The following is a 27,592-nucleotide window of genomic DNA, read 5'->3' as shown; positions in this document are numbered from 1 at the left end:
TTCAAGAGCGTGGACTGTGTGGGTCTGAAGCTGCCCCCCACTTACAAGGTGGGGAGCATGGGCAAGTACTGAACCCTCGGAGCTCTGTACGTCTCGTCTGAAAAATGCACAGGGTCATATTCCAGAGGGCTTCTGGGATGACTTAACACACAGCTCCTACACAGAGCACGTGGCAAAGGGTGGGGCACAAAGTAAACCTCGGCAGATGCTAGCTGCCGCCACTGAGCGGGGTTCGAGCTCACGGGGATGAAGGAAGCATCCTGGTGACACCCAGAGGTTATTGGTAATAGTCACTCCGCATCAGTCTGCGTTCCTATTTTTCCTTCTCTCTGCATTCCGGTTTGCTTTCTTTCCCCAGGCTGGGAGGCCCCTGGTGTTGGAACCACAAGCTGTCCCTGGCAGACGGAGGAGAAGCCCACGGCTCCAGCAAGCTGTCCTCGTGGGGAGCCCCCCACACTCCCACAGCCCTGCTCTGGGGGGGCTGCGCCGGTGGTCACAACACATCTGTGATGATGGAAGGAAAGACCGGCAGTGCTGGAACATGGCTCTGCGAGCGGAGCCCGCCAGGGACTTGTGGGCGGCGGGCAGCGGACCGCTCACTCGTTTCACAGACCTGGCAGCAGGGACCCAAGTTCAGGAGACCAGGTTTCTCTGCTGTCATGGAGCCTTCTTTCCAGTGGGGAAGGTGGGACATAAATGCTGAACAAAAACAAACTCGGGGGGCGCCTGGGTGGCTCAGTGGGTCAAGCCTCTGCCTTTGGCTCAGGTCATGATCTCATGGTCCTGGGATGGAACCCCGCATCGGGCTCTCTGCTCAGCAGGGAGCCTGCCCCCCCCACCCCTGTCTGCCTCTCTGCCTACTTGTGTTCTCTCTCTCTCTGTCAAATAAATAAATAAAATCTTTAAAAAAAAAAAAAACAAAATCTCGGTAGCAATAAGCGCAATGAAGAAAATCATGACCCGGCCTGACACGGGTGCTGAGAGCAGCCTTACCCTTGATCCCTGCAACATGGGAGCGACCGAGATGTCCTCCGTCCCTAGCGGGTGAACGGATACACATGTGGGGTCCGTCCACACAGCGGATTATTGTTCAGCACTAGGAAGAAATGAACCACCAAGCCGTGGAAAGACACGGAGGAAACGTAAGTGCCTATCACAGAGTTAAGGAAGCTGGTCTGGAGACGCCACGTACTGATGATTCCAGTCCAGGGACATCCTGGAAAAGGCAAAACTCTGGGGATGGGAAACAGATCAGTGGTGGCCAGGGGGTCGGGGGAGTAGAACAGGTGCAGCACAGAGGACTTTTAGGGCAGGGAAACTCCATAGGAGACCGCAATGGTGGACCCATTCATTACATGTGAGTCCAAACCCACAGAATGGACAACGCCCGGAGTGAGCCCTTGTGTTAACCACAGACTGCGGAGGACGATGACGTGTCTGTGTCGCATCGTCAGTTGTAACAAATGCACCTCTCTGGCGAGGGTGAGGCGGGGATGGTGGGAGAGGCTGTGCGTGTGTGGGGCTGAGGGTATATGGGAAATCTCTGTACTTTCCACTTAATTTTGCTATGAATATGTAAGTGCTTTCTAAAAAAATAAGGTCTATTAATAAAAAGGAAAAGAAAAGAAACCACAATAGGGTGATGAGGCAAAAGGAAGTGAATGGTCAAGGCCTCTGTGAGAAGGTGACATTTGACCACGATCTAAATGGCAGACAGGAGCCAACTTCATGAAGACAGAAAGACATCCCAGGCCAGGGGAACCACGTGTGCAAAGACCCTGTGGCAGGCAGCAGAGGGGTAGGTACAAGGACCTGAAAGAAACCGGCATGGCTGGAGCCTGGAGGGCACCTGGGGAAGAATGGAGTTCAGTCTCGCAGGCACATACTCACAGAGTGCGCTGAAGGCTGGAGCAGGGAGTTTAAATTCTGTTCCAAGCACTTTAGGAGGTTACTGCAGAGTTCTGCATGGTGGGGTGTCTGATGAGATTTATTCACAAAACCCACCCCGGTTGCTCTGTGGAGGGTGGCAGGTAGACAGGCAATGGTGGAAGCAGAAAGACCCTCTAGAAGGCTCTGGAGCCTCTGGGGACCTTCTCCGAGGGGGGGAGGAGTTTGGTCTGGGTTTTGCCTAAGGTTTTAGTCGAAGAAAGGATTCTCTTAGAACAAGAAAGCACTAAAAATCCTGGTATGAATGTCTGACTCTCCAAATGCAGAAGGCCCGCCCCACAGCAGGAGCACACGGCACCAGAGCCAGCGCGCCGGCCAGGAAGAGCGCGCCCGGCCTGGGCTGCAGTGCTGGACCTGGAGACTGTCTGGCTTCCCAGCGCTAGCAGTTATGCCTTGACGACTGGGGCGCCCTCCAGGCCCAGAGGACTTCTCAGGACTATTTCACGATCCCTGATCCTTAGTACCCCAGGTGGGCGGCAATGAGTGAGTGTCTCCACGTATCATGGGAGGCTAATTGAATCCTGCAGAAGACAGAGGGAAGATGTGGGAAGACGTAATTTTTTTTTTTTTTTTAAAGAGTACTTTTTTTTTTTTTTTTAAGATTTTATTTATTTACTTGACAGAAGCAGAGAGATCACAAGTAGGCAGAGAGGCAGGTAGAGGGGGGGGTGGGATCAGGTTCCCTGCTGAGCAGAGAGCCCGATATGGGGCTCGATCCCAGGACCCCGAGATCATGACCGAAGCCGAAGGCAGAAGCTTAACCCACTGAGCCACCCAGGTGCCTGGAAGATGTGATTCTTCATGCCACTGCTTGTGTCGCTGACGGAGCATGTCCTGAAGCAAGCCCTAACTGTGGGTTTTTAAAATTGCATATGTTTACAGTAAATATTCCCTTTACCAGCGGCTTGAAAGCAAGTTTTCATCACTAGCAACTGACTGTACTGCCGATCAGAAATGCCCCTGGAATGTTGGTCGAAAGCATAAGCTTCCCATGGCCTCCACTTTCTGTGTAAAAAGTGTCCTTCCTTCCTCCTGCCTGCCTCTGCGGGACCCAGCCCCGCCCTTCCACAGAAACCTGCCCTCGACCACCAAATATCTGCTTAGCCTTCTCCTCAATTTCTGAATTCTTCTCAGATGGCTCCAGGCCTCAGCAGAGAAACACCTTCAAGTTTTCCTCATACAAAACCAAAAGAATCTTCTCTGGATCCCAAAGCTTCCCCATATACACCTGAATTTTCTCCACCTCCGTCTCGTTTCATGCACGTTTCTCTGTTTAAAGAGTGGGCTATGGCTTCTGCCTTTACTTGCTGGGTTCTCTTTCACTCCTCCAGCCAGACCCTGGAACTCTCTCTCCAGGCCTCCCATTGGCCTCCCCATGGCCGACTCCAGAGTGCTCAGTCTTTATCTTGCGAGACCTCCTGGAGGCATCGGCAACTGTTCAATGGGCTGACCATCCTGTCTCGCCTTCTTCCTCCTTGGCCTCTGAAACACCATTCCAGAGTCCTCTTCTCTCTGGCCCTGCCAGCCTCCAAGGCGGCACTGATCACACTGCTAGATCCTTTCCTTCTGCCTGATGTTCTCTGTGTCTCCATTGGGGTTCTGTCCTTCTATCTCCATTCTCTGTCTTTGTTGGTGGCACCCAGCTGAGTCACCCAGCCAAACACCTGGGAATCACTCTGAAACTCCAGTTCTTCTCATACCTCACACCAAGCACCGAGACCCTCCTGTGTCTAGCTTCCCCACACGCACACCCTCTTACCTTTGATACACGTCATGTCTCATGGTCTATTGCAATGACCTCCCAGCTGGTCTCTGTGTCGCTAGCACAGTGATTTTTCTAAACCCCTGCCTCATCCTCTCAGTGCTATTTCCATGTCACCCCCATCGGTCCATACGATCAGGTCCAAATTCCCAAGTGCAGCAAGGATCTGGGATGTCAGGCTGCTGCAGGGCTCTCAGACCCCACCCCAATACTGAAGTTTCCCCAACTAAGCGCTGTGCCATTTTCCAAGCATGCCACACATTTACAGCCCCCACACTCTACCTGTGCCATCCTCCGTTCCCAGAAAGGCCTTCTCTTCCTGTCACGTGATTAATTCCTACTCAGCCTGCAACATCCTGCCTCTCAAGCATCTCTTGCTTTGTGGCTAATTTGTTGTGCCTCCGGCCTCAACACACTTGCCGCCCCCAGCAAAGCCTAGAATGCCTGTCTCTATTCTCCCTTATACCGGCTTCTCTGGGGCACCTAGCACACTGGTAAAACTGTAAGTTAAAATAAGGGTTGGAGACCTTTTCTGTGAAGGTCTAGATCGTAAGTGTTTTAGGTTTTGTGAGAGCTTTGCAAGACATATAGTCTCTGTCACAATTACTGGACTTTACTACTTTAGTGAAAGAGCACCGTGGACAATAAGTGAGCGAATGGGCAGAGCTCTGTCCCAATAAAACTTTATTTACAAAAATAGGCAATAGGATGTGTTTGTAGGAATTGGCCTGAGGGCCACAATCTGCTTGCCACTGGCTTAATCTTTCTCCCCCACTTCTTTTTTTTTATTCTGAAAGAGAGAGAGAGTGTATGTGCACATGCATGAGGGGGTGAGAGGGGCAGAGGGCAGGGAGAGAGCATCTTAAGCAGGCTCCACGCTCAGCACGGGGCTCGATCTCACAACCCCGAGATCATGCTTGAGCTGAAATAAGAGTTGGACACTTAACAAACCGAGCCGCCCAGGCGCCCCTGGAATTCTTGAGGCTGAGACCATGCCTGGGTCATTCTTGTGTCCCAGTGCCTGGCATCCCACCTAGTAGGGAGTATTTACGGGATGGAAGAGCCAAGTAAAAGCCTCAATCCTGCCACTTATTTTTTTGTAAATTACTTGTTTCCCAAGCCCTTTTAAAAATTTCAAAAATGGAAATAAATACTCCTGTTTCTGGTGGTTTTTGCTGGAGAATCAAATGGATGAAGCATAACAAAGTGAACCACAGCACCAATTAAGCTGCTTTTATATTCTTACTATGTTCTTTCCTGGCGACCTCAAATGACTCTGCTCTGCACAACTTTTCTTTTCAAAGATTGATTGATTGATTGATTGATTGATTTAGAAAAAACACTGGTAGGAAGGGCAGAGGGAGAGAGACTCTCAAGCAGACTCTGCTCTGAGCACGGAGTCCGGAGCCCGGTGCAAGGCTCGATCTCACCACCCTGAGATCATGACCTGAGCTGAAACGAAGAGTCAAATGCCTAACTTACTGTGCCATCCAGGTGCTCCAAGACTTTTCTTTGAACCTTGGGTAAACCTAAGTTCAAGAGAGGGCCTGTGACCTGCCCATCACGTGGCTGGTGTGGGCTTAGCTGCAGGTCACTCTCTGCCCTACAGCCTCCTCCTGTTCCAGCAGGAAACCCCCAGGCTGAGGGTCCTCATACCACACCTCCCCTCCCTGTCACTGTGCTCATCTTTCCCCTGATTCCAGATGCCACACACAGCGTCAGAGAGCATGTATGCAACAGATAGACGGCTTCCCAGTATCCAAGGACCCCTGACCTGGGAGGATATTTTCTGAGTTAGAATCATCAGAAGCTGATGAATGATGGGTAGCGGGCAGTGAGAAGAAGGACGGCATCAAGGTTTCTAGGTTGGAAAACTGGATTTGGGTGATGCTAATGATTGGTATCAAAAATCAGAAAGGAAATGAATCCATTAGGGTTGGAGCAGAGGGAGGGCAGGAGCTGTTACGCAAGTTATGTCCAGTGTGATACCTCAGAGCCCTGAGCAGAGCAGTCCTGCAGGTACGCGGAGGCTGTGCTCCTGAATGAACAATGCCTAGGGATATGCTGACACATTAGTACTGGGAGGCCACGTGCCAGCAATTAGTTCTCAGAATAAATAGCGAAAGGACTAGAATAGTACTACGAAAACCAACTAAGGAATACATTCACACATCACTGCCACAGGATATTGTGAGGGAACAGAGAGATAATAAAAGCCCAACAGAGCCCACATAAAACTCCACCATTCTGCATTAGATGAAACAAAACAAAACAAAACAAAACAGAATCAGTAAGGCTTATTACTATAACCATCTGAAGCAACCTGCTCAGAAACCAGAGGACAGCTGAAAGACAAGAGAAAATAAAGGCGCTTCAAAATAAGCAGGGGGGCAGGGCCCGGTGTGTGGGAGCTGAAGAGCTCCAAGGGGTCCCACCCTGGGCCGGAGGGCTCTCGCAGACAGGCAAGCGCCCCTCTTAGCTGGAACCCAGGACTCAGAGCTAAGGTATTTCTCAGCGAATTTGCTGCACTCTCTCTTTCTCTAAAGTAAATAAATCTAAAAAGAAATTCCGTGGCTTGGGTTCCCACCGTAATAACCATACACTCACTCTCTGTTTTCTTTCTTGAAGAAGGACAAAGAGCCAGGGTATGCTGTGCCTGTGATCATCCTCTCCCATATCTGTCCGCGCAGAGGAAGTGGTGGCAGAGCTGGCCTACACTCTGTGGGCAGGACTCAAGCCCTGGTGATCCGGCTCCTGCCCCGTGCAGCCTCTCCTCCAGCAGGACCCCGGCCAGCACTAGGCCCCCTGCCGCTCCCCAAACAGGCCAAGTGCCTTCTGTACCTTCGGCCACCTTTGCTCCTGCTTTGCCTAGGCCAGTAATGCTATTCCCTTACTTCTCTCTGGTGCAGATTCCCTTCTTCACCAAGGCCCTGAGCGGTGACCCCCATCTCCCACCCCAACGCTGACCCTGCTTTCCCACTAAGATTAGGCTGCCTTTCCCTCGTATTCCCCATCATGCCACCCAACTCTGTTCCAGCAGTCATTTCCTGCCCATGGGATTCCCATGCCCATCTCCTGCACCAAACTCCGAACTCCTTGAGCTCAGAGTCCATGTCTTGCCTCCCTCTGTAGAAAGAAGGTACAAATCATATATGTGGGATGAGTAAACAGCCATCTGATCAGATACTTCCTCTTATTGGGAGATATTTACTCACCAACAAGTCAGTATACTCTAAATCCTTGGTTAATATCACGTACAACAAAGCCATTGTCATAGCATAAGCCTGAGTCCTGAAAACAACAGCAATAACCAAAAAGGAACACCTATCCAGCATCTTCTCAGCAGACACTCTCATCTCTCTTTTTCTGAAATCCTCACCCCAATGCCTTTCTCAGAGCTTTCTGTCTGATCTGTCAGGGTACTGTTTTCTCTATCCCACAGACAGGTCTCAGTATGCAGGGACTCAGCTGCGCCAGGCAGTAGTCCTAGAACTGCTATCCCCTCCATTCCCAGCCTGCCGACTCCCGGATCCAGGGGCTTCGGTGTAGCTGTCCTGGGTTCTGAAGTCTACCTGCGGCTCAGTGTAGCTGTCCTGGGTTCTGAAGTCTACCTGCGGCTCAGTGTAGCTGTCCTGGGTTCTGAAGTCCACCTGCCGCACGGGGAAGGCCCTGGGTCCTACAGCGAACTGTCCACCCCATCCCCCTCCTGCACTCTGATCACCCCCCCACACCCCCGACCACCTCCCTTCCATCTCTCTCATGCCAAGGAATAAACGATGCAACAGATGGTGACCCGAGCCTGCTCCACTCCCTCTCCTCACAGGCATTTGAAGGCCAGGGGGTGGGTTTCCTGGGAAACTGGAAATGCCTCCTACTGAGGATCATCAGCCTGTCCCAAAGAGACAGAGCGCCAAGCAAGGAGGAGAAAGACAGAAGGATCTCTGAAAAAGACAAGCGTAGAAGGGAGAGCCACAGGGAGGAGTCCTTGGCTTTCTCTTCTGGGTGCACTTGCCAAAAGATTACATCTCCCCACATCCCCCTCCTCACCCCCATGGAATGACCGCATGTCTCAGCATCTTTAAGAAGGTGTCTGCCCACACAATGCACCCACGTCCCACTCTAAAGGGCTGTCTGTAACTACACCAAACCCTCTGGGTCACCGGGGCTTGACAGCCTAAGAAATCACTCACCAGCCTGCTTCTAGACGCTGGCCTCTCCCCATGCCCAGGAGGAGAGAGACCCAATTTCCTTGTCTGCGTGGGGGTTGAACCAGTTGTCTTGTAGGATTTCTCCAACAGACAAGGAAACCCAGTATATGGGATTGACTCCCCCTCTTCCCCCCACCTCCCTTCTCAGGGTTGGAGGGGGGTGGTCTCCATCTGTTCAGTGGCTGTTACAGCCTTGGCTCCCTTTCATTGTCACAGGGAGAGAACTGGGAGGAGTAAAGGGCTGTGTTTAACCGTTGACAGTGATCCACTTGGTGGTAGTGGCAGGCAGGGGAACCTAGCAGACCCAACCCCTCCTCCTCTTGCCTCAGCTAAGTTCACAGAGGCCGCGGGACTCAGCAGGAGTGGGGGATGGGGGAACAACAGTATCAGGTGGCCCTTGATGCCCGCCTGGGGAGGGAGACAAGGGGGACACCTGGCTTTCAGATTAGGGATTTGGCTGAAAACAGCTGCTTCCTGCTCAACACCCAGAACTAATCTATAGGTTGAAACCTGAACCACTTGGCTATTTTTTAAGCTGGGGACGAGGGAGGGAGAGAATGGGAGAGTAGAAAGGGGGAAGAGGGCCTTCCCTCAAGGTGACCACCATGAATATCTAGTAAATATCCAGTTTTCACACCAGGTTCTATAGGGGCATAAAGCACTTACAGGGTACCCTGATGTTCATAAGGCACCAGGCAGGCTGGGGCCCCAGAAGAAGGCTGCACCAACCAAGAGAGTGTAGCCCCTCCAGGAAGGCAGGGTGGTGTTCCCGTTGGACTGCCACGGCATAAGTGGTTGGGTCACCAAGGCAATGGAGCTTGGACACGGAGGGCTGCAGTGATTCTCTTCCCTAACTGCACTGTGAGGGTCTACCACACAGCTTTTAGCCATCTCCTTGTCGAAGACCTTTTTAGGTTGTCCTTCCTTATTTTTTCTCCATTACAGCAATGCCACAATGAACATCCTTATACATACAGCCTGATACGTGGAGGAAGTGGGGTTGCTGTATCATCTCGTCTCTCCATCATCTCATCCAGGTCAGCTGGAGCCTGGCACCTCTTAGCCTGGCCTGGCAGGGAAGGCCAAAATGTACAGGTGGTCTGGTCCATAACCTGGTCCTGCAGACAGCTCCCACATGGGCCAGCGGTTTGCTGGCCACACGGGGAAGGACATGGCTTGTGCTAGAATCCAGCCGGCTTTCTGAAGTTCTTTGGGGCTGTGCATTTTCTCCTCCTATTATTATTGTTTATTCATTCATCCTCCAGGAGGCAAGACTAGGAGACACATGTGGAATGGGAGAGGCTCTCCAATGTGAGTGTAGCTGAGGACTAGCTGGGCGAACAGGCTGTGCAGGGTCTGACTTAAATAAGATTTGTGGCTCTTTGTGACTTTCCGTGTCTCAGGCTCTACTCACTGGCCCTGCTTGTGGTTAACTGAGCTCTGGCCAGTCTCCTTCCATATACAGATCAGCAGGTAAAGCAGACTGTAAAGGAAACAGACGTTTACATGTGTGGACTGCCCCCACCTCGGAGCCATCAGAATAAACCAAACTGATGCCAGGAAAGGTGGCTTGGGAGGATGCACAGGGAACAACCCCCTTAGGCAGGAATTCTAGCACCTCCAGGATGGAGAAAAGAACTCCCCTCTCTCTACAATTCAGCGACCTAGCTTCTCACTGTTTGGCTCCCCATCTTCTACCCTCAGGGAGAAAGTTTCACAGCAATTAGGCGCACATCTTTCTTCACAGCTGGAGAGAGAGAGTTGTGAGTCCCCCACCCCCTCGCTAAGGGGGTGGGGAAGACATCTAGGGTAGCAGCAGCTGTCTCCCTGGGGCCTGTCATGACAGGGAAGTGGCTGGAGGGGAAGTGATCATAATCCTACATGACAGGTCTCCAAGGGTGGGGTCCAAGATTTGGGCAAGAAGGAGGGATCTGGGAGGGAAAAAAGATGGACACTGAGGATAGAGGGCCAGAAAGAAAGGCTTGCCTTTAATATGAAAAGACCTAGGATCTTTCAGAAGGTGACACACAGTGATCCCATGACCCAAAAACGCCACTCCTGGGTAGGTACCAAAGAGAACAGAAGATATGTCCACAGGAAAATCGGCACAGGAATGCTCAAGGCAGCATAATGACAATCGCCAGAAAGTGGAATGACTCAAAAGTCCATCACCTGATGGATGGATAAATAAAATGTGGTAGGTCTGTCCAACACCAACCTGCTCAGCCATGAAGGGGAGCGAGGTGTGGAGTCACACTAAAACACGGCCGCACGATGAACACCTCATGAGAAGTGAGAGAAGCCAGTCACAAAGATCACGTATTGCATCGTCCCACTAATATAAAATGCGCAGAGGAGGTATATCTATAGAGGTAGAAAGTAGATCAGCGTTGTCTATGGCTAGAGGAAGACCACAGCGGGGGGGGGGGGCCCTAATGGGTATGGAGTTTTACGGGGCTGGAGGGCAAATTCTATGAAAATGTTCTGAAATTAATTCAAAAAGGAAAGTGAATGGCAAAATTTACAAAAGTGGTTTCCAATGTTGAAAGGAACTTAATGAACTAAGTTTCTCTCTCTCTCTCTTTTTTTTTTTTTAAGAGTTATTCATTTTTGAGAGAGAGAAAGAGAGAGAGCGTGCATGCCCCCTCCAAGTGGGGAGAGGCTTTCCTTTCCTTTCTTCTCTTCCCTTTTCTTTTCTTTGCTTTTCTTTCTCCCTCCTTCCTTCTTTTAAAAGATTTATTTACCTATTTTTGAACTAAGTTTCTTAATGGGATGTAACAAACGCTTGTTAAAATTTGAAAACTATAAAATTTGTCAGTTGAAAAAGTTTAAGGAAGAATTCAGTTTGAGGACTTGGAAATGTAATATATTGGATATTGATTTAAAACAAAAGACGGAGGGCTAAGTGTTTGTCTGCCACCTTGGGCAAGCCACAGTTCTGTCCCCCACCCCACAGTGAATTGCAAAATGCTATATGGAGGGCATCGGTAGAGAGAACAGTTAGCAAATTCAGACCCTCTCAGAAGTTTTCCTAAAGGAAGACCGCTGTGCATCTAAAGCCCTAACCATCTTTCTTTCAAATCCAGCTTCCTCCCCCAGGCACTGACCGGTGGCCTCCCAGGTTCCCTGAGTTGGGGTGCCCCATCTGGATTCCTGACCACTGTCCATCCGAGGACCTACCATCTGGATCCGTCTGCTCATATCACTCGGGTTAAGCTGCTTACTCTGTCCCCTGTTTGTGGGATTCTAAGCCTGCTTTCACAGACCAAGGTTCTGAAGCCATTTAAAAACCACAGACTGAGCTCAAACCAGGAACAAAAAGCGGGACAAGATTAAAGGGGAAGCTTGTTTGGGGTGCAGGAGAGAGGACCTTGAACCCCTTAATCAGACAGTGAGCTTCCTGAGGGTGGGGGCAGTAGCTCCTACGTCATTCCTGTGTCCTTCATGGGAATAAGGGCTTGTCAAAGCCGAACAGGGCTGGATGTAATCAATAAAGGTGAACAATGAACTCATTAGGACATTACACACCGGACAGGGACACAGAAATGTGGCTTCAATGCCCTCAACTACCGACCTGCTGCGTGGTCTTCAACAATGTGTTTACTGTCTCTTGGAACCTCAGTTTTCTTGTCTTTAAAGGTGGGGTGAAGACACTTACGAAAAGGTTGCTGCGATGATTGTGAATTAAATGGACTGCTTTGAGTCGATTCATTTTTCATCAATTAGTGGGGTAATGTCTATGTATAGCATCTAACCCAAGGCCTGGCACAAACGTGGCGTTCAAAAACCACTGGTCCTTCCTCCTGTTCCCCAAGTTATAGCTGGTGTATGGTATCCTTCCGTGGCTTTGGATGAGCTGGGCTTTCAAATCTACAAGTTTGCTTTATACATCTTCAGAATGCACAACGCCTGTGCAAATAACCAAATACTGCCTCTGTGGCCAAATATTAAAACCAACATAGGTCACCTGCCCAGGCACTGACTACTTCAGGCCTGACAGGGAGAACCACGTCAGGGCTTCGGAGGTAACTCCCGTCCTGCCCTCCTTACTGGTGGAGCCACTGGTATTCCAAGGATGACACATCCCCAGTTGCATTTTTAAAAAATTCCTGTTGGGGGCACCTGGTGGCTCAATGGGTTAAAGCCTCTGCCTTCAGCTCAGGTCATGATCTCAGGGTCCTGGGATCAAGCCCCACATTGGGCTCTCTGCTCAGCAGGGAGCCTGCTTCCCTGTCTCAGTGCCTGCCTCTCTGCCTTGTGATCTCTCTCTCTCTCTGTCTCTCTCTGTTAAATAAATAAAATATTTTTTTAAAAAATCCCTGTTAGACTGATAAAGTGGCACATGGAGGAAAGGACTAAGACAGCAGGAGGGAGTGGCCTCTGTCCCCCTCCCTCTCTCCAGCTCCCTCCATTTACATCGTAGACAGGCATCAGTCACGATCCCCTGCCACCCCGGCAGGCTTCTGCAGGCTGGGGGCGTGAAGATACGGGAGCCTGGAGGAGGGGATGTGGCACAGGCAGGGAAGGTGGCGGCCTGTGAGAGAGGGTGCGCCATGTGTCTGGGAGTCTGGTGCAAAGCGCCGGCGGCTACACGCTTACGCTGAAGACTGGTTCCGGCGGCGCCGGGGAAAGTTTCTTGTCTTATGCCCTGAGAAGCGCATCTGTCAGCAAGCAGAACAGCCTCTCTCTTGGCTGGAGATGAGGTCCTCTTATTAGAAATAGAAACCCAGAGGTGACTTGTGGTCTCAAACTCAACAAGTACATCTGAGCTCTGTTGATAGGCTAGATAATAATAACTTTCCTTTACTAAACACCTGCTACATGTCAGGCACTGTGCAGGGCTCTTTGTACATTTCATCTTTGATCTTTACAAGATATCCATTATTATCCCCATTGCATAAACGAGGAGACTCAGGCCTATAGCAGTTAGAAACACTCCTAAAGTCACCAAGCAAGTAAAGCTGGAATTTGTCCAGATCCGAAATCCATGTCATCAGCCAGCTCTGCTCCCACCTTTCAACCCCCTCCCTGCATCCCTGCCCACCCCACACCCCCAGCCCCATCTCCCAACTCCTGGGAGAATGAAGACATCTGGAAAGGGGGCTGGAGAGAGAAAGACAAAATGCCATGAGGCAGAGGTGCCAAGAGTCAAGAATAAGGAAATCTTTCTCTGTTCAGGCCTCCAGGCCACTAGCGTGTGATCTGTCACCAGTGACGACTCCGTGAAAACTGCAGCCTTCACTTCACACGTTTCCTCCCCTGCCAACCCCCAGCCTGAGACTCAAACAGCAGCCGCGGGCAGCAGGCAATTCTAGTTGAGAACAGAACAATGCAGACATACACACAGGGTCTGCTTCAGTGATGCGGCCTCGGGTTGCTCACTGGGCCATGGACAGCGGTCCATCTGCCAGGGCCCAATGCCCCGCCCAGAGGAGGGGTTCTCCAGACTGCCCCCCATATGCCGAGGCTGTCACTCAGGATGCTCCCAGGATGTGGAGACCAGGCTTGTGGGGTGGGGCAGGGGGCTATGGATCACCAAGCTGTTTCCCAATTTTTCAATTCCGGTGGACAGTTGGACAATGACAAGTCTAATGCCATTGACTGCATCGCTGGAGAAAAGGAGCGAAAGCTGCCCAGTGCAGTCTCCTTGCAAAGGGGAGCCTGGAGGTCTGGCTCTGTGGCCAGCCAGCTCCCTGGAGAAGGAAGGAGATGTCCTTTTACGGGACTCGGGAAGCCAAAGAACCTTGGCTCATCAAAGAGAAGAGGAGAGGCAACACCCCCCCCCACCCCCATCTCTGAGCCGCGTGCACCCAGCCAAGCCCCCCTCACCCCACTCACCGTCTCTGCCTCATTCAGCCTCCTTCTAGTGATACCAGGGGCACTCTTCCAGCTTGCAGCAGGAAAGAAAGCTCCAGGGTCCCAAATTGCACATAAGTCAATCAACCTGTCACAAAGCAAGCACAAAGAGCCCCAGGGTCACTCTTGGAAAGGAAAAGAAAAGGCTTTGTGGTCTGCAGTCTGTTCATTCACTGGGAAATTACATTGTTGTCCACACCCATTTGGAAAGTTTTACTTAGCATAATGACATCTTTGTTTAAAGAAATTCAAGGCACTGGGCAAGAGAGGACAGAGATTCTGCAAGGTGCCTAATCATATCAGACTTTGGTGGTCTCTCTCATCCATAAGATCATTATTAGTGCCCTGACATCATAATCTAATTGCTGATTCCCTGTTTACCTAAAGGAGTTAAATCACATCTTGGAGCATTTCTCCTATACCCATGGGGGAATTAACCCATAATTATCTCATTAATTGTCTTAACTGAGGAGAAAGATTGGGTTTTTCTTCCCCACCTATAGATAATCAAACTGAGTTCACCATAAATTCATCTATAACATTGAAAGGTGATCTAAATTTAGGGTCAGGGCACATGGATTTGAAGTTCTAATTTGTTATGTCATTTAGGGTGGGTCACTTCCCTGCTTGTGTCTCACAGTTTCTTGATCTGTAATATGGGAAGAAGTTACTACTAGTTAGAACTCAGAGGTTCAAGCCCAGTGCCAGTCCTTCTGGATGGCCATTTAACCTTTCTTGGTGCAGATAACATATCTCACTTAATCATTTGCTTTAACATTAAAATGTGTCTGCAGGAAATGGCAAAATCCACCTTTGTAAAGGGGAATGTGGCAATATGTATCAAAATACACATGCACTCACTCTTTGACTGGCAATCCCAGTTCTAGGAATCTGTTTGAAATATATCCTATCTGCCTTTGCCGTGATCTCTACTATTAAATGGAAAAAACATGATAGAGAAAAGTGTGTTTAATATGCTATCATTTATTTAAGAAAAGGAGAGAGATACGAAGATAAATATGTACCTGCTTATTTTTTTAAAAAGACAATAAAAGTATAAAGCATAAAATATAATTTAAGGGGCGCCTGTGTGGCGCTGTCAGTTAAGCATCAGACTCTTGGTTTTGGCTCAGGGTCATGAGATTGAGCCCCACATCAGGCTCCACACTAAATGAGGAGTCTGCTTGAGACTCCCTCTCCCTCTGTGCCTCCACCTCACATGCACTCTCTCTCACACACAAATAAATCAATCTTTTTAAAAAATTTAGAATTTGAAAGACCTACAGAGAGGAGGAGGAATGGTGTGGATGGGAAAGGAATAAAAGTTGGGTTTTAAATCGACCTTGTTGTGTGAATTTGCTTTGGAACATGTAAGTATCTGAGATAATTATAAAAGCACAATTAATATTTTTAAAAAGAAATGTCTAAAAATAAAATGCAACAAATGAGTTCATGTGTCCAGTTGGTTGGCACTACACATAGAAAAATTAAAACACTGTAATTTGAATATCCTTGAAAGAATATACCTAAGAATAAAAGGAACTGCCCCATTCCCTAAGCCCCTCCAACCCGAAACTGTTTTCAATAATCATATTATTGATGGTACTATTCTGTTCTTCTTATTGTTATTCTGGGACTTTTGTAGTGTATTATGAGATAAGTCAAAGGAATAATACTACTAATGTTGCTGAAAAAAAATTTCTTCTTGAAAGGTGATATGGATGCAAGATCTATGAGATTAGGTAAAGTCTGTAGCCGATTGTTAACTGGAGTCTCATTATGAACTTCCTATGTTTTATCTTGCACACATTCTTGCATGCATGCACACACATAGTATACTCCCTAGCCCTGTCCACTGTAAGACCAAGAAACAAGGATCGTCCCAGGAGGACTGGGCACCCCTGGCAATTAGTTTAGGAACTCTAAATACTAACCCTCCCACAAAGGAACAGGCTTCTTTGGGGAAATGTCTGATGCAGCAGTTGTACAAGATAAGCCTAGAACACCTCATCAAACCAAAAAATCAAATGCAGCATCAAAGACATCTTGTAAGAGTCATGCCAAAAGGTCTCAAAAGCCATCCAGAATAAGGTTTCCTTGGTCAACCTGGACATCTACAGGGATCATAACTGCAATAGATTGAAACATAACAAATGTGTTACAAACCCCTAAGAATATGTCTTAAAATACTTCATTATTTTGAAAACGGGTCAATAAAGCAAAAGAAGAAAAGGTGGGTGGGGGGATAGCTGAGACAGGACTGGTCTTGTACTGATGACTGTCGCAGACAACGGTGGGCATGTCGGGTTCGTTATAAAATTCTCTCCTTTGCAAAGCATTTTCAAAAACACAAATAAATTTTGAATGCTAGAACAGACTGAGAAGCAAGAAATCATTAGAATGCTAATTTTTGAAACCCTTCCAAACCACAATTATTTAATCTTCACAGTAATTCAGTCTAATACTGAAGGATGCAGATATGGTCACCCCCATTTCACACTGGAGGAAACAGGTAGAATAAACCCCTGTTCTTATCCTGAAGTATTCAAACCCACATGTTCTTATCCCCAAGACCCACTGTTCTACAGCTGCTTCTTTAATATACCCATTTGTATATCTGGGTTAATAAAACTTTCCTTGCCTATAGGAGGGCATCAGAGGGCTACAATGAGATAACGTGTGGGAAAGCACTTGGAAAACAAATCCTCGTACGCATATTTTACAGTCATTTGAAAACTGGGGATCGGATCTGCCCTATGAGGTTGCCATATCAAATGAGAGCTGTGATTTAAAGAGAGATGAACAGATACAAAGACAGACAGGGAACCTTAAAAATGAGGTTATAACTACCCCCAATGTTTTATCATCATTGCTCACAGCACTTCAGGGTTAAATGAGAAGGGAGACTTAGAATCCATGGTAAAGACTCTCCACCTGACCCAGGGGTAAGACAGTTCCAGGAATGACACCTGGTGCTCTGGGGCGGAACCATGATCAAGCGATACCTGATATCCCACAGGCTGCAAGAAGAGTGGCTCTCGGTAACAGATGGATGGGGCCACTCCCAGGTTGCTGGGCATCCGAGGTACTACCTCCAGCTTCTAGAGGCCAGACACTTGCTGGTACCTCTGAACGAGACCTAGGTTGGCAACGGAATGTGGGCATTCCTAGTGGGCAACAGAATGTGCTTCCCAGTAATAAGGGGCAGGCAGAGCATGTCATACTGATGACCAGAAGGAATGTTTGGGGTTGCTCACTGGCTCCCAAAATGCTATCTCTTGGCTTTCCTATCTCAGTGTCTGTGTGGGGAGTGTTTACAGATTTCTTCTCAGCAAATGCTTATTTTCAGATTGTCCTGCCTCTGGCCACAGAATAAAAGTGGGACTGGGGAATCTCCAACACTTTCTTGCCTTGGAATTCTATGAGTCCATAAGTGCATTTTTCTGAAGACATAGAAAAAATCAAAGTACTCCTGAGTCCTGGCTCATGTCCCTCTTCCCCCCAGATATTTAGTCTGTGCAGTGGGAACGAAGACTTATTTAGTCTCTGTCTCTATTTCTTTCTGGAGGTTCTTACTTAAGCTAAGCATTTAAAAAATTTATTTTACTTTTTTTGGATAGGTAGTCCCTTCACATTATATGAAATTCAAAAGATGCAAAGAAGTGTATAATAAGAGTATATATTAAGAAGCTTATATGAATAATATATGTATATGTATATATGAGTAAATTACCCTCCCAATCCTGTACCCCCTTTCCCAGTTCCTCTTAGTCCCTCTCCCTGGCCAGCCACTATTAGCAGTGTGTTGTCTATCTTTACAGAGGCTGACTGTGTCTACATAGATATACATTTTTTTGAAAATTACAACACACTATACATATTTTTCACTTACTTTGCTGTTCTCGGTTAACAAGCATCTTAGATATCTTTCTATATTAGCTCATGTAAAAACTGCTTTTAGCAGCTGCATAGTATTTAATTGTATGAACATATATATTTACGTGCTCAATCCTCTACTCTTAGACATGTAGGATGTTTGTAATCATTGGATGTGGAAAATTGCTCCAATAAATATTCTTGGATATATGTGATCTCTCACACCTGCAAGACTATTTATAGGATAAATTCTTGGATAAGGAATTTCTGGGTCAAAGGGAATATGGCCAAATTGCTCTCCATGAAGGCTGTGACAGTTTATACTCCCACCAGTCATATTTGAGTTTCTGATTCCCACTTCCCCAGTATGCTGTATTAATAGTTTTGTTCTGGTTTGGGTTGTTTTGTTTTGTGGTTTCTTTTTGGTCTTTGACAATCTAATTGCCTTTTGTGGTTCATTTATTATGAATGAATTCGAGTATTTCCTTTCTTTAAATTGTTCCTATTCTTTGTTCATTTCTCTATTAGTTGGCTTATTCTTATCAGTTTGAAGCAACTCGTTACTTACTAGGAAAATTACCTCTTTATCTATAAGAGGAGCTTAAAATTGTCCACGTCATTATTTTTATCCTGACTTTATTTGTGCACTAAAAACATACATTAGAAAAGAAGAAAAGTCTCAAATCAATAATATGAGGTCCCACTTCAAGAAAGTAGAGAGGATGAAATAAACTCAAAGCAAGCAGAAGGAAGAAAACAAGAAACAACAGAAATAAATGAACTAGGAAGGAAAACCAATATAGAAAAAAAATGAAATGAGCTGGTTCTTTTTTCTTTCTTTTTTTCCTAACATGAGCTCGTTCTTTGAAAAGATCAATAGAATCAATAAATCTCTAGCAAAACTGAAAAAGAAAAAAATTGCCAATATCAGGGATGAAAAAGGAGATGTCACTAAAGACCCTCCAGACATTAAAAGGATATAAGAAGACACTACAAACAACTCCATATACATAAATTTAAAAACTTACTCAAAATGGACGAATTCCTCAAAAATGCAAACCACAACTCCTAATATGTAATAGATAATTCAAATGGTTTTGTAATTATTAAAGAAGTTGAATCCATAATTTAAAAAACTCCCGAAAGAGAAATCTCCAGGTCTAGACTGTCTCACTGAAGAATTCTAGCAACTTTTAAAGAAGAATCAACACCAATTTTAGAAAATCTCTTCCATACTATAGAAAAGAACACTTGCCCAATTTATTTTATGAAGCTAGGTGACTCTGCTAGCAAAATCAGACACAGACAGAAAAAAAAGAAAAAGAAAAAGAAAGATCACTAATACCTCTCATGACTATAAACACAAATATCTTTTTTTAAAAATTAGCAAATAAAATTCAGCAATATATGAAAAGAATTGTACACTATGACCAAGTAGGTTCATTCCACAGATGAAAGGCTGGCTTAGTATTCTAAAATCATCAAAGAAATCTACCATATTCACAAGCTAAGGAAGAAAAACCACATGATCCTATCAATCAAGGCAGAAAAAGCATCTGACATAATTCAACACCCATTCATGATTTAAAAAGAAAAAACTCTCAGAAAAAAAAAATTGAGATAAACTTCCTCAGTTCAATATTTTAAAATCTACAAAACATCTCCAGCTAACATTATACTTCATGGTGAAACACTGAATTTTTTCCCCCTAAAATTGAAGACAAGGCAAAGATATGCATTTTCACTGATCTTACTCAACATAGTGCTTGAAGTTATAGCCAGTAGAATAAAGCAAGAAAAGGAAGTCAAGGGCGTACAGGAGAGAGAAGAAGAAATAAAACTGTTTCTATTTGCAGATAACATGATGGTCTATGTAGAAATCTCAAGGAATCTATAAAATAAGAAACAAAAAACCTGTTCAGAAATAATAAATGGAATCATCATGATTTTAGCATATAAGATAAGCATCTGAAAACCAATTGCATTTCTATATACAAGCAATGAACACATGGAAAAATTAAAAATACAATGCCATTTACAGTCCCTCAAAAAAACAAAATACTTAGGTATAAAATGAACAAAACGTGTACAGGATTCATATGTAGAAAATGATGCAGTGCCTATGGAAAAAAATCAAAGCTCTAAATGGACAGAGACACATCATGTTCATGGATTGGAAGACTCCACAGAGCAAAGGTGTGAATTCTCCCCAAACTGATACACTGGTTCAATGCAATCTGTATCGAAATCCCAGCAAGACTTTCAGTAGACACAGACAGATTATTCTAAAATTTAAATGGAAACACAAAGGAACTAGAATAGCTAACAAAATCTTGAAAAAGAAGAACATGGGAGGAAGCAGTCTGTCCAACTGAAAGACTCATTAGATAGCTCCAGTAATAAAAGAATGTATGGTACTGGTAAAGGAACAGCCACATAGATCAATGCAACAGAACAGGGAATCCAGAAGTAGATCCACACAAATATGCTCAAATGATTTCTGTCCAAGATGCAAAGGTGACAGAGCAATGGAGGAAAAGACAGCCTTTTCCGCAAATGGTGCTGGCACAACTGGACATTTATGAGCCATTAAAAAACAACAATGACAACAAAAAACAAAAAACCCAAAACCACAAAACTCAGCCTAAGTCCTTAAACAGAAATACAAAAGTAATACAGACTAGACAGAAAAAAGTCTCCATCGAAATGGAGGGAAGACTTAAATGTAAAATGTAAACTTTTAAAACTTGTAGAATTAAAACAGAAAATCTTTGAGATCTAGGGGCAAGCAAACAGTTCTTTAGTTTGATGCCAAAAGCACCACTGCATAAAAGAAAAAAACTGATAAGCTGGATTTCATCAAAATTAAAAACACTTTTCTGCAAAAGAGGATGACGAGTGGGAGAAATCACACATATGACAAAGAACTAGTTCTGGAATATATAAAGAATTTCCAAAACTCAGCACCAAAGACACAAACGATCCAACTGGAACACGGCCAAAAGACATTTCACTGAAGTAGACATTCAGATGGCAAATAAGCACTTGAAAAGCAGTTCAACGTCACCAGCCATTAGCGGAATGCAAATTAAAAGTGCAATGAAAAGGAAAGAAACAGGACAATAATGAGCTATCATTACACACCTATCAGAATTGCTAAAATAAAAAATAATGACCACACCAAACACGGGTAAGATCCGAAAACACTTAATCACTCATACATCGCTGGTGGAAATGTAATCTGGTACAGCCAGGTTACAATACACTTCGGCAGTTTCTTAAAAAATTAAACACAGAAACTCTAATATAACCCAGCAAGTGCACTTCTGTGCATTTATCCCAGAAAAACAAGGACTTATGTCCACACAAAAACCTACACAAGAATGTTAATAGCAGTTTTATTCATAATAGCCCCAAATGCAAACAACCCAAGGATCCTTCCATGGGGGCATGGTTAACACTGTGGTATAGTGTAGTGGAACATTACAGCAGCAATAAAAAGGCAAGAATTATTGATACTTGTGGCAATTTGGATACATCTCCAGAGATTTATGGTGAATGAAAGAAGCCAATCCTCTAAACTTAATAGATTGTGATTCCATTTATATAACATTCTGGAAATGACAAAATTATAGAAATGGAGAACAGATTAGTAGTTGCCACAGATGAAGGAAGGTGGGTTGTGCTCGGAGAAGATGGGGGCAGCTTGAAGATGCCCACGAGAGGAGGGGCGTCTGGGTGGCTCAGAAGGTTAAGTAAGCATCTGACTCCTAGTTACGGCTCGGATCATGGTCTCGTGGTGGTAGGACCCAGCCTTGTGTCAGGCTCTGCTCGCAGTGTGTAGTCTGCTTCTGATTCTCCCTCCCTTTCCTGCTCTCTCTCTCTCAAATGAATGATAAATAAAATCTCTGAAAAAAAAAAATGTTAACAAGAGGGATCCCGGCTGTGACGGAAATAGTTTCCATCTTGACAGTCTGTTGTCAATATCCTGGCTATTGTACTATTACTTGTTTGTTCGTTTGTTTGTTTAAAGGGGAAGAGGGAGAGAGAGCATCTTAACCAGGCGCCATGCCGTGTGTGGAGCCTGATGGGGATCTTGAGTTCATGATCTGAGACCACAACCTGAGCTGTAATCAAAAGTCAGATGCTTAACCAACCAAGCCACCTAGGGGCCCCAGGCTGTGCTATATTTTGCAAGCTACTATTGGAGGAAGCTGGGCAAAGTATACGAGGGATCTATCTGTACTATTTGCTAAATAGTACAGTATAATTGTTTCAAAATAAAAAAGTTTGGGTAAAAATAGTTCTCATGGGGCACCTGGGTGGCTCAGTGGGTTAAAACCTCTGCCTTTGGCTCAGGTCATGATCCCAGGGTTCTGGGATCGAGCCCTGCATCTGGCTCTCTGCTCAGCAGAGAGCCTGCTCCCCCCTCCCCGCCCCCCGCCTGCCTCTCTGCCTACTTGTGATCTCTGTCAAATAAATAAATAAAATCTTTTAAAAAATAGTTTTCAGTTGCTTCTCTTTGCATTCTATGTAAATATAACATCTCTTCCTTTCCAATCTTTATACCTCATTTCTTTCTCTCAGCAGATTAAACTTAAAATGCAAAAACAAATGCAAAACAAATTAGGAAGAAAAATCTGCTACTACAGAAAGTAATACAAACTAGATGGAAATATTTTTTTAAACATATTTTCATTGTGGGCTAGCATGGATTACAAAATTTTGACAGTATTTTAAAAACAAAAACACTTTCTCAGATGTATTAAAAAGCTACTTCTCCTCAAAATAAATTGCCCAGTGCTGAGCATCATGAGTGTTCAATAATGACATTTCCAAGGAAAGAGATTCATTAACTTTCCTTGATAACTTGCTTCACTGAGGGGATCTCACATTCCAAAGGTGCAAAAAATCTAGCTAAAATCGGACATTGTTATTTCAGTACAGCTGGACCTATGTTGTGAAGCCAAAAGAGATTCTCTAACTGTAAGGAAGCTCTGGAAAGTTCAAGATGCGTGAGAGTACTCTCACCCACAGGTCCAGCAAAACTAGACCAGTCCAAACAGAACAGCAAATGATGTGGAGAAGAATCGTATCTTCAGAGGGTGCCCCAGGTGATTGCTGGTGATAGTGGGGAATCCAGCATCAAGCACCCCTCTGCAGCTATGCCTGCCCTAGGCAGGGGGGAGGATGACCAGGATGGGCCAGGGAGCCCTGCATGGCCATTTGAAAGACACTGGTAAGAGAATAAAGGACAAGCCACAGGCTGGGGAGAAATGTTTGAAAAACACAAATCTGATAAAAGGCCCATCAGAGAATATAGCAAGAATTCTCAACTGATCATAAGAAAACAAATATCCCAGTCTATGGCCATACCAGCCTGAACGTGCCTGATCTCATCTGATCTTGGAAGCGAAGTGGGATCAGGCCTGGGTTAGTACTTGGATGGGAGAAAACAAATAATCCAATAAAAGACAAGCAAAGGACGTAAACAGACACTTCTTTCCCAAAGAAGATGTATTTTGGGCGAATAAGCACACAAAGAGATACTCATCATCTTTAGTCAACAGGTGAATGCGAACTAAAACTACAATGAGATGGGATTATATACCTGTTAGAAGAGCTCAACAACAGAAAAGCTCATGATACCAGGTCCTGATGAGCATGTGAAGTAAATGGAACTTGTATACATTGCTGATGGGAATAAAAAACGGCACAACACTTTGGAAAACAGTTTGGCAGCTGTTTAGAAAGTTAAATATCCAGTTAATATATGACCTAGTAATCCTATTCTGGATTTTTTTTTAGTACGTTCAGTGGAGATTTTTAGTAAGTTTTTCATAATTGCCAAAAATTAGACACAAGCCAAATGTCTGTTAACAGGTGAGTGGGCAAATGAACTGTGGTCTGTAATAGAATAGTACTTATCAATAAAAAGAAGTGATCTACTGATACATGTAGCAAGTTAGAGGCATCGTGAAGGCACTGTGTTAAGTAAAAGAAGCCAGTTCCAAAAAGGCTACATACTGTATGGTTTGATTTATATGACATTCTGGAAAATGGAAACTCTAGAGACCAAAAAGAGTTAGGGTTAGTGGGGAGAGGATTAACCAAAAAAGGGTACATGAGAGCTTCTTGGAATGATGGAGAGGTTCTGTATCTTGGTTACAGCAGTGGTTACATAATTATATATGCTTGTAAAATTCATAGGGCTCTACACCTGACACAGGTGAAGTTTATTCTATGTAAGCTATACCTTAATAAATCTGACTTGGAAAAAAGAAATCTTATGGTACATGAAAACACCAGTTAAGACTTAGGAGAAGATACTGGGTATGCACACATTTAACAAAAGATCACTGTCAAGAAATATACAAAGAGCTTCTATAAGCAAATAAGTAGATAACAAACCAACTGAAATAAAGGCAGGAGACACATAGGAATATATGTGGCTAATAAACATAATGATGACTGGGAAATGCCTATATATATTCAATAGATATATAATCAATATATAATAGATTATCTATCTAATCTATGTATATATATCTCACTAAAATGAGATGCCAATTTATACTCACTCAACCAGCAAAAATTACTAAGTCTAACCATATCAAGTGTTGAAAGAGGTTGAAGATTTCTTATACATTGCTAAGGGTTCAAGCACTCTGGAAAAAAGTTTTATATTACTTCCTAAAATTGAACAATCACAAACTATGATTTAGTAAATCTACTCCTAGATATGTACCCATGAGACACTCTTGTACCTGCCCAAAAATGTTCCTTGCAACCCTCTTCACCATAGCAGAAACCTAGAAAGAGCCCAAAAGCTCATCAAGGGAGAAACGGATAATTAAACCATGGTAGAATCAAACAATGAAATATTACACAGCAGGTTGAGATAAGTGCGTTACAGTGCTATGCAAGAAAACTATACAAAAAGGGAGGGAATAAGAGAAACTAGGATCCAAGATAATGATTACTACAACTCAACAACAAAATGAACCACCTGACTCAAAAATGGGCAAAGGGCTTGGGTAGATATTTCACCAAAGATATCCAAATGGCCAACAAGCATATGAAAAGATGTTCAACATCACTAATGATTAGGGAAATATAAATCAAAACTATGAGTTACTACCTCACACGCATTAGGATAGCTATTACTAAGAAAACCAGAAAATAACAAGTTGGTGAGGATGTGGAAAATTGGAACCCTCCTACATTGCTGGTGGGAACGTAAAATGGGGCAGCCTCTACCAAAAACAGTACGCAGTTCCTCAAAAAATTAAAAATAGAATTACCATATGATTCAGCAATCCCACGTCTGGGTGTATATCCAAAAGAACCAGAAGCAGAATCTTCAAAGAGGTATTTGTATGTTCATGTTCATCTCGGCATTATTCACAGCAGCCAAAAAGTGGAAGTAACCCAAGTGTCCGTGGATGGGTGAATGGATCATCAAAGTATGGTACACACACAAGGGAATATTACTCAGCCACAGAAAGGAAGGAAATTCTAACATGTGATACAACATGGATGAACTTTGAGGACATTATGCTAAGTGAAATAAGCCAGTCACCAAAAGACAACTACTGTAGGCTCCCACTCATTTGAGGTGCCTCGTGTAGTCAGATTCATAGAGATGGAAAGGGAAAGTGTGGTGGTTAGAGACTGAGAGGAGTAGGGAATTGAGTGTAGCTGTTTAATGGGCACTGAGTTTCAGTGAACTCCGTGAACGGAGTGCTGGAGATCAGTTTCGTAACGATGTGAATGTACTCAACCCTCCTGATCTGTACACTTGAAAATGGTTAAGATGGTGTTATGCCATGCATATTTTATTGCAATTAAAAATTTAAAAAAAATTTTTAATTAATGATTACTTCTGGTAGTAGAGAGCTAGAGAGGATGGCTTGGTGGCGGTGGTAGTGAAATCCTAAGACAAGATATTTTCTAATTATCAAAGTTCTATCTTTGGTTGTGCGTGTAGGTTTGCAGGTTCTTACTATATAAATAAGTAAATGGATGGATGGATAAATGGAAATGGGAAAGAAGACACCAGATAAGTTATGGAGATGGAAGAGAGGAAAAGAACACGAATAAAAGAGAAAGAAAAATAGCAAGGGCATGTAAGACCGATGATAAGGCTGAGTCATGAACCAAAGGCTAACCCAAGGCTGTGCACCTGAGGTCCAAAAATAAACAAAACTTTGTTCCAGTGGGTCAAAGGAATCTTAGATCATCTACAATGAAAGGGATCTCAGAAATCTCTAATTGAAGCCCATCATTCGATGTGATGAGAAAAATGATACAGAGATACAAGAGAAACATGAATGAAGCGCAAAGATATTTGGTGATCTCTCTAAGGTCACACAAACATGGACATCCTAATCCTTTCACAGTCACATTTGCCAAAAAAGGCAGCAGCAATGAGGGAACGTTAAGAACATTCACTCCTAGAGCAACCATCTCTTTTAGTCCTTACAACATTCCTCTAAGGAAGGCACTATTACCCTGGCTTTACACATTAGAAACCCAAAGCCCAGTGATGTGTTGAAACATCTCATCTAGGGGGTCTCAGCTGGTGAGTGGCAGAGCCAAACTCCAACCCATGTTGGTGGCCTCAAAGCCTCCACTTTTTGATGCTATGCCAAAATCCACTTGATAGCAATGCAACAAAATGTCAACCACTACTTTGTGAACGGTCCTGTGGAAGACACAGAGACATGCAAATTACACAAGGAGTTTCTTGAAAAAGTCCTCTCTGATTATCTCAGAAAATCGTTGTTATTCCCAAGGGAAAACAAGAGTAGCTACACTTGGTTTATATACTCAGTATATCCTGGTTTTAAAATATACCATGAATCTGTACTGATCACATGACTTGGTGAGAGAAATATTTTGCTTTATGAAACATCTCTTCTTAAGCAAGATAAGGCAGGTAAGCCCCAGCAACTGGGCGCCCAGTCCCATGACTGGGACCTACAAAGAAATGATCCAGTAAGACAGAACTCCTGCTGTAGGTGGAAGTCTTGGCAAACTGTTATGAAGGGAGCTGAGAGGAGCACCTTACGAAGGATGAGCCATAATCAGGGATGTGGGAAACATCTGCATTTTTAGATGATGCTTTGCTTTCCAACTGGCCCTCCATGACACCCTCCATCGGACAAGCTAACACACGAACACAGGGATCTGATGCAGAAGGCATTGTCACCAGAGGCATTAATGTCACACTTGCCCAGCTACTTGTACACAGGGAAAGAACACTCAGACCAAGATGGCCTGTACGTAGGGCCAAAGGGGAGGAACACGGGGCACAAGGCGATTTGAACCACTTTTTTAAAAAATTTAAATTCAGTTAATTAACATACGGCGTATTATTAGTTGCAGAGGTAGAATTTAGTGATTCATCAGTTGCATGTAACACCCAGTGCTCATTATATCACGTGCTCTCCTTCATGCCCATCACCCAGTTACCCATCCCCCAACCCACCTCCCCTCCAGCAACCCGCAGTTTGTTTCCTATAGGTAAGAGTCTCTTATGGTTTGTCTCTCTTTTTTATTTCATCTTATTTTTTCCTTCCCTTCACCTATAATCCTTTTTTGTATTTCTTAAATTCCACATGAGAGAAATCCTATCCTAATTGTCTCTGATTGACTTATTTTGCTTAGCACACTACCCTCTAGTTCAATCACATCTTTGCAAATGGTAAGCTTTCATTTTTTTTTTTGATGGTTGAATAATATTTTATTGTATATATACCCCACATCTTCTTGATCCATTCATCTGTTTATGGACATCAGGGCTCTCTCCATAGTTTGGTTATTGTGGACATTGCTGCTGTACACACTGGGGTGCAGGTGCCCCTTCAAATACTGTATTTATATCCTTTGGGTAAACACCCAGTAGTGCAATTGCTGGGTCATAGGGTAGTTCCATTTT

General features: G+C 44.6%; 1 protein-coding gene across 19 annotated transcripts in view; it reads right to left on the bottom strand.

Annotated features, from left to right (window-relative positions):
- Window positions 1–27,592, bottom strand: part of NFASC (neurofascin) — a 175,899-nt gene that overhangs the window by 79,889 nt on the left and 68,418 nt on the right. For 18 of the 19 annotated variants that reach the window (XM_082703875.1, XM_082703891.1, XM_082703890.1 and 15 more), the window contains exon 2: window positions 13,756–13,861. In XM_082703875.1, the coding sequence (XP_082560001.1) occupies window positions 13,756–13,861 (106 nt within the window). Of the gene's footprint in view, window positions 1–13,755; window positions 13,862–27,592 lie in introns of those variants that run through there. The other variant, XM_082703892.1, reaches the window with a different exon arrangement.

The sequence above is a fragment of the Mustela nivalis genome, assembly GCF_964662115.1.
Source record: "Mustela nivalis genome assembly, chromosome: 16".
Lineage (NCBI taxonomy): Eukaryota > Metazoa > Chordata > Mammalia > Carnivora > Mustelidae > Mustela > Mustela nivalis.
Note: the sequence above shows the minus strand (reverse complement) of the source record. Positions and strands in the feature narration are given on the sequence as shown.